The sequence below is a fragment of the Notothenia coriiceps genome, unplaced genomic scaffold, assembly GCF_000735185.1.
Source record: "Notothenia coriiceps isolate Sejong01 unplaced genomic scaffold, NC01 NC01_scaffold00037246, whole genome shotgun sequence".
Lineage (NCBI taxonomy): Eukaryota > Metazoa > Chordata > Actinopteri > Perciformes > Nototheniidae > Notothenia > Notothenia coriiceps.
This window is the reverse complement of record NW_011369947.1, coordinates 9,948,170-9,956,253: the sequence shown is the minus strand read 5'-3', so window position 1 is coordinate 9,956,253 and position 8,084 is coordinate 9,948,170. Positions and strand designations below refer to the sequence as shown.

Genomic DNA, 8,084 nt, shown 5'->3' with positions numbered 1-8,084 from the left:
TCGTTTATAGCCCAACATTAGCCTCCTTTAACTCTATTCCTGTTTAAGTGTTAATTATATTTCGTATCAATAATATAGTGAAAGTAAGCAATATACCTCTGAATTGTAGTACAAGTACAACATTTGAATACTCAAATAAAGTACACATACCTCAACATTTACTGAAGTAAGTACTTGAGTAACTCTATTAGTTACTTTACACCACTTAAATAAAATAATACAGGTTGTTATGTAGTTGTACTTAAGTGCAATTGTTTAGGTACTAAGTATTTCCTTTACTGCAACTTTATATTTCTACTAAATTACATTTAGAGGGAAATATGTAACTTTTTATTTCACTACATCTTTTACTTACAAATTAAGATGTGTTCATGTTTTGAAATGAATTAACCATAGGCAAATTGTTATACTGTTTCTTTAGGGATAAAGAATGATTGGCATTTATAATTTTTAATTAATGTACTGAGGCAGTAAAACATTGTAGTTAAGATATATCGTGCAGTTTTAGATTCCTGAAATAGGCTACACATTACAGTGAGGTTTTATAGTTTGAAGTTGTAATGTTAGCATTCATTTGTGTGTATTTATCTGTATTGTGGGTGTGTGCACTTCACCATGAAGAAATAAAAACACAACACAGCAGGATCTTAAACAAGTATGTATTGAATGATGGCTTACATATGCAAATTCAATTTCCAAGACGCTTGGCATACCTTTGTCCATTCTTTAACATTACGAGCCTGACATGTGTGACTAAAGCCTGCAGGACGCCTCTCTTTATTGGCTCACACAGCGGACTTTCCCAAGAGTTGTAAATATTGTTTTTATATTAACAACTCTGATAACAATCATTCAAATTTTGAATCCGACCAATTGCCTCTTTATTTAGTGACTCATGTCAATTACAAAATAAAACCATCTTATGTGTAGGGCTGCTGTTATGAAAAAAGCTTTGCTCTGTTTCTTAACTTACAAAAAGCCTACACCCTTCTTAAATCACACTTCACCACTTTACTCCTGTTAGGATAATGCATGAGGCGTATGATATGGCACAAAATAATCTTGATTTCAATATTTACCTGGAAGTTATTGTTTGATGATGACTTTGTGAGAGCCAGATTTATCAGCTGCACCATGCATGGACTTCACTAATGTAGAAAGACTGATTTAATGTCCCTGTGCAAGAACAACAACACAAAAACACAGCCCTATCCCCTGTCATGAGACCAGAATGGATTTGCATGCAAAACGATGAGATGAGCTTTACATGGAGAGATAATGCATGTCAATACATTTCTGTTTCAGTCATATGTCCATGTTACCATGAAAGACAATGTTATTTCCACATTAGAAATGCCACTTCTAATCATACAGTATATTATGCACAAAAAAATGGTGGTACGAAAACCAGAGAAAAATCTTCTGTGGCTCCAAAGAGAAAACAGAAAGAGATTTTAGAGAGCAAACCCCCAGCCTCGTCCTGCTATTTCCAATCAACGCTGCACTTTGACACATCTGAGTAATGAATTACAAAACAGCTCTCCAACACACACCACCACCTACCGAGAAAGTTGCATTTCCCGTATACACACAACTTTCCACGGATCCATTTAATATTTAACGGAGTCTTTCTCTACACCACATAATGTTTTATCATAGTCACCGCCACTGATGAGCAACTGTTTTTCAGTAAAGCTTTAAAAAGCAAGACTACCCTGAGAGAAGGTCTAAAACGTGGGCAAGCTTGCCAGACCAGAACTGGCTTGAATGGGTTTGGTTTATTAAATCTGTACACTCTATTTCAATATAATCAGCACATTTTGTTCCAAGAATGTAAGATATTATTCTTCTTTTTTTAGTAATTGTGTAATATATATCTCTACATAATACAATCCAAGTCCTCTGAACTATGTAGACATGTGCAAGTGTTTACTACCAACTTCAACGATACAGTAAAGGCAAAGACTTGTGGACACTAAAGTTAGGTTAATGTTGATATTTCAAATTTTTCTCTCAAGTCCTCACAATTATCAAAATCTAAGTGCTGTAAGTAGTTCATACACGAGGTATTGAATATCTAGTTAACTGAGTATAAAATAGAGGCAAAACACATAAAGAACATCTCGCAAGCATGACAAAAAAACTTCCACAGACACAATACACAAGTGGTCAAAGATAATATGAGGGGTACCTGTAACCTTGTGTGTCCTTGAATATAGTGTACTTACAGATTAGATTATGTTGATTAGAGGTCATCTGTATCATGCTCTCAGATCAATTCACAGCACTGTAGTGTTTCTCACGGCAGGTTTGCATATCAAACCGCCCCACATCGCAGTATTCTAGCTACAATAAATGACCCACATTTTTAAAAAGTGCACTCAATCAGGGTTGAGGAGGATCATATTATACACATATAATATTAGCTCACAGCAGCATGTTCTTTGTAAAAGACAGATTGTGTTCGTTAAAACTCGCTTCATGTTTTCGATCACGTCTGAGGCATGATACAGATCCGACCCCTCCATTGGTTCTAATAGAGTGGTGCAGGAATGAGTGCTTGAACCCAGAAATGACTATTAGCATTAGCATTTTACCGCTTCTCAGTCCCTCGTCTTGTTTTTAGAGTTTGTGTTTGGCTAGCTACCTAAAATGAAGGTCTGTGGTTAACACAAGCTGAATAGATTTCAGTAAATACCCACTGAATATGAATTTATAAAACAGCGGTTGCTAACAAGTGTCCAAATGAGACGACTAAACGTCATCAGGCCCAACATTAGCCACCTTTAGCTTAGCGGGGGCTTAGCGGTGGTGACGTGAAGTCATGTGACCGTGCTCTAGTTCGTTTATAGCCCAACATTAGCCTCCTTTAGTTTAGCGGTGGTGACGTGAAGTCATGTGACCGTGCTGTAGTTCCTTCATAGCCCAACATTAGCCTCCTTTAGCTTAGCGGTGGTGACGTGAAGTCATGTGACCGTGCTGTAGTTCCTTTATAGCCCAACATTAGCTTTTGGAGTTTACATCCGTGTATCCTGTCATGTGGTCATTCTGTAGTTTGTTTCTATCCAAACGTTAGCTTTTTACTTCTGGATATTGCATTCACTCTTTAACTATTATAAAAGTGGTGTTAATATGTGGAGATGATCCTGCTGAATAAAACGTGTAAGTATCATAAAAGTGTGTTTGCCACATAGAAGATTATCTGCAATAATCACATTTTGTTGAGGAAGGTCTAACATTTGAGTTAGCCTACACACATACGTCATCCCTGCACCACTCGATAAGTGTGTGTCATGTTTATGTATAAGAATGAAACACATGGTCATTGCATGATGTGCATCAACATAATCTGAGGTAAACCAGGTGTCCTGTTACAGTCTGAGAACCAGCGCCTTGGAGGGTCAGAGAGGTAAGTCTGAAAGAAACCGTGTAAACTGTGCTCGTGTAGTGAAGGTCTCACTGAAGCACAAGGGCCCTAAACTGTAAACCTCAAGGAGTATACAAAGAAAGAAAACAAAAACACTAAAAGTACTCTACTCATTAGATTCTCCTTTTTTCTTGTTTTTTGCAGGGTTTTCAACTTTTTTTTTCTCTTGTTTTCGCTCAAGTATAATCACAGGTGACTAACTACAGAGGATAACAGGGTCAGGTGAGTACCATGCTACATCAGGTTTAGAGAAGGCTATTGCAGACAATTCTACAACATGTACAACCACATTTTATACGTGTGAGTTACAAATAGTTCAAAACATATCACCAAGAAACTAAGTTACATACAAGATGTTGAGTATTTAGAGTCTTAAAGGACTATCCCTCAGTCAGTAGGATTTCATGTTACATGACTTAAACTGTCCCGTCTTACAGACAAAATCTGAAAAATTGCTATTCAAAAAGTAGCAAATTTGGTCAATGTCTCTTTTTCAAATAGTTATAGTGCTTTTAATGGCTTAAGACAGGGGTCTTTTTTTAATCTCACCCAGTGGCAATCTACAGAACTTCAGTGTACATTTTATGACACCATAGCTGCAAAAGTCTTCATGTCAAGTCCAATAGGTAAAACAACAGCTAGTGCTGTCACATATATCTCAAAGTAGTATGCATTATCAAAAGAAAAACAACAAATACACAATTATAAACTTTTTTTTTCTCAACTCTTTTAGTTCTTGCAGGGAATTCAGTTTAGCTTTTCCCGGTGAGTTTTCAGTCTTTTCAGGAGCCAGGCTCCACTCCGAGGAAGATTTAATTTGAGACCCCCTTGTGTGCCGCGAGGGTCATCCGTACTACATACAAGCAAAAAGACGTTGGTGGGGGGGTTTAATTAAAACTCCCACTCCAGTGTTTCTTCTCGATTGGCCGCCCTCTCTAACCTGTGGATGATGTTATTGAGGTTGGCCATTTTCTCGTTGCGTCTCTGACTGCTTCTGTTGACTTTGGGGCTTTGCAGCTGGCCGGGGTCCAGGCTGTGATTGGTGCTCGTGGAGGGGGGGTTGGGCGAGATGGGGGCGGAGGAGGAGGGGACGGGGGAGACGGACATCATGAGGCCGGGGGAGGACGCTGCGGACGGGGAGTTCAGGGAAACTTCCAAACTGCTGCGGCACGGCTCCGACGAAGCCTTGAAGCTCACCGGATCCACGGGGGACTTCCCAGACTCTTCCCCCCCTCCTTCATGCCTGGACTGGATGTTCCTCTGGGGGCCCTCAGCGTACAGACCCTGACCCGGGCTGCTCATCCCCTCCAGGTGAGGCTCCCGACATCCAGACATTGCATCCTCGTGCTCGCTTTTCAGCGGTGGGAACTGCACGGCGGTGGAGAAACACTGGACCCTGGAGGACTTCATCAGCTCACCTCCCTCTTCTTCCTGTTTGACGTGAGGCAGGGAGTTGTGGATGTGTCCTGAGGGGGGTCTCCGGTCCTCTCCTTCTGAGGGGGGGCTCCGTGTCGCTGAGGGAGAGTAGCTGTGAGGCTCAGCATCCATGTCGTTGTCTTGCAGACCCTCCATCAAAACCTCCCGTCGCATCCTGGACCTGCGCACAAAAAACTGCTGTTAGACTGTGATTGGTCAACCGCTTAGAGATGTCCCGCCCCTTAGCCTATCACAAACAATGTGTTGGAGCGCTAGCCAATAGGAGCCCCGAGTGTTACATAGTGATGTCATGTCTATGTTCCGGATGTAGCAAAATGACTCATGTACAATACTTAAAGGGGACCTATCATGCAAAATGCACTTTTGTACGTCTCTATACATGAATATGTGTCCCCGGTGTTCCAGGGAACTCACCAAGTGTCAGAAAACACAACCCTCTCTATTTTCCTCCATACCCAAATCTCTTAAAAAGGGGCTGCAACGGATCTGATACAGACTGATCCAGATTTGAACACTTCTATGACCTCACAGAAGTGGCGCTACGGCTATTGGGCCAACTCCACCAATCAGGAGGAGACAGCCACGGACATTGCCGTTGGAAAGCGCTGGAGACGCTGTAGTACATATGCCAGGCCTGTAGATGGTGCTGTTCTCACAGAATCAGCCCATGCAAAGACAGTGTTACATTGAGCGAAATGAGGAATGGCTAAAATGCATGATCTGTTTGGTATTTTGAAAAATAAAAAGTATAAATATGCCTTATATAGGTATGGTCCTACACTATATTATTCAAATATAGCATGATAGGTCCACTTTAATACATTTACTGTCCACAACTTTTGTAAAATACTGGGTTATTAGTAAGTACGTAGTGCAATGTGTTTGTACAGTTACATGTAAAAAAGTAAGTGTTGAATAAAAAGTAGTCGAGCAAAAAAGTATGACAAGTCTGTCAAAAATAGTACTTGAGTAAATGTACACTCCTAGTTTCAGTTTTACAGTGAGACAGCAGGAAAACGGTTGTGCGTGTCTGTGGTTGTGGATACTTGCGTACATTTACTAAGTTACTGTCCACAACTGTTGTAAAAGAATCAGTTGTTAGTAGTAGTGCATCACATAGTATAAAGCAGAAAATGTAGTGGAGTAGAAGTAAATGGAACTATTCAACTAAAGTACAGTACTTGAGTAACTGTACATTCCTAGTTGCAGTTTACAGTAAAACAATTGTTGTGCTTTTATTTAGGTCCTAATGTGTGCATATGTATAAATGTGGTCTGTTGATTGTGTATACAGTAAGGTATATACATTTGCATACATATTTTTATATATATTTGTTGTTTTCTGTATTCAGGATTGTAGGAAATGGTATTTCGATCTCTCTGTCTGTACACACAAACTGAAAGATGACAATAAAGTTGACTTTGACTTTGAACAGAGCTGGTTGGACGTGCCTGTAGTTGTGGAACCAGTTGATACGGGTGTTGGTCTTCAGGTGGAGCTGCGAGGCCAGGATCTCGATGGTGGTTCTGGGAGGGGTATGGCTCCGAGAGGTAGGCCTTCCTCAGCTCCTCCTCTCCTCAGCGCCAGCACCACTCGGATTTTCTTGGCCCTGGCTGTAGGGGGCAGAGGTTCCAGAGAGGCCAGCGCCGGGCTCACACACTCCGACCGGACGCGTCGGGGAGTCGCTGTCCGAACCCCGTGCTCAGCAGACCGTAACGCCTCTTCAGGTACGCTGAAGAGATACGATGATACTTTCATGGTCAGATCAAGTCTGAAATTTGACTTGCATCACAGCAGCTCCATGTGTAACATCAACATGGACAAATATCAAGAACATGAAAAACAAACAACACACATTTAACATAACAGAGAGAAAACCTGCTCAACGTACAAGAAAACCTCGAGGAGAGAAACAGAGGAGGGATCCTCTCCCAGGACGGACAGACGTGCAATAGATGCCCCTGTGTAAATATACATATTTCATAGCTCGTGCAGAACCACATCATGCACACACACACACAACACCTTTCTTCTCCATCTTCTTCATGCCCGCAGCTTGTCCCGTTGTGCGGGTCGTTGAGCCACAGCTGCATCCCGGACGAACGGCTCGCGGCCCTTCAGGCTCAGCTTGTGCCAGGGCTTTGGTCTGAGAGGCAGGTCGGACACGGAGCCTTGCGTCAGGCCCAGGACCGTCTCCCGACAGACTTCCACACCGAACAGACCTGGCCTGTGGAGCAGCTACCAACACACAGGCTAGCAAGAACACTACATGACAGCTACACACACACAAACACACCACACACACACACACACACACACACACACACACAACACACTACACACACACACCGTTCGTAGCAAGAACCTAAATGAACAAGTCTAACCCACAGCATAAACCAAGATACCAGTTTCAGGAACAAGAATTCTCATCTCTTTTTGTCCTGACCATTTCTATAAAACCTGTCTGAAAATGAAGCTGATCCGGATTTTGGCCACGTTGTGAATGTCATAAACGAATGTTTTAAGAAATCTTGTGTAAACTATTAGCCAATCAGCAAACCGAATGGGTAAGTTCTTTTTAGACCAAATCCTCTCAGGGGGCGTGGGGAGGGGCTCCTTATCATTCATCTAAAGTAACAGAACAGAGAATCGACACTTTGGAAACAGGGCATGAAACGAGGGAGATATGGAGTAATGCTGCAATGAACTGTTTGGATGTTTGCAGCCAAATCAGAGACAGGCTCTGAATATATCTGAGACCTGGTAATAATATTGATGAAAACAATATCAGGGGAGCTTTAAAACAGACCCATACGGACCAGGAAAAGACTAAAAATGACCACCGTGAAACATACAAAAATGAAAAATGACACTGAAAGACACTTACATGTACATAGGACTGACGGAAACAGGGGCCAACATAGTACAAAGCAACACACTTCCCGCTGCGATATTAAACTTTGTAAGAGGACACTTAGGATGGGAACTCAAAATGACACAGAAGCGAAGCATAAAAAGCCTTGAATCTTGAACCTACACCAGGTTGTTGTCGTCCACCTCTTCACCGTTCTTGGTGATGGTGTAGAGTGTCGAGCCTCCGAGGCGCTGCCACCAGACTCCTGGATGCCCAGCGGTGGGGCGGCTGCTGGGGGGCATGAGGCCGGGGGGGAGGCTTCCCCTCCGTCGGGGTGGGGGCAGCAGCGGCCCTCTGGCTGCTGGT

The 8,084-nt window shown here is 42.2% G+C and overlaps 1 protein-coding gene across 1 annotated transcript; it reads right to left on the bottom strand.

The window, feature by feature from the left end:
* Window positions 1-2,940: 2,940 nt before the first annotated feature.
* LOC104965739 (homeobox protein cut-like 2) lies at window positions 2,941-7,086 on the bottom strand. Its single transcript, XM_010794752.1, has 3 exons — window positions 6,890-7,086; window positions 6,316-6,596; window positions 2,941-5,024 (listed from the first exon to the last, which is right to left on the bottom strand). Exon 3 carries the CDS (start codon window positions 5,015-5,017, stop codon window positions 4,319-4,321), a length of 699 nt encoding a protein of 232 aa, XP_010793054.1. The 5' UTR covers window positions 5,018-5,024; window positions 6,316-6,596; window positions 6,890-7,086; the 3' UTR covers window positions 2,941-4,318.
* Window positions 7,087-8,084: the final 998 nt, after the last annotated feature.

Coding starts and splice junctions, on each gene's coding strand:
- LOC104965739 (XM_010794752.1), bottom strand. CDS start 5,017: ATGCGACGGGAGGTTTTGATGGAGGGTCTGCAAGACAACGACATGGAT.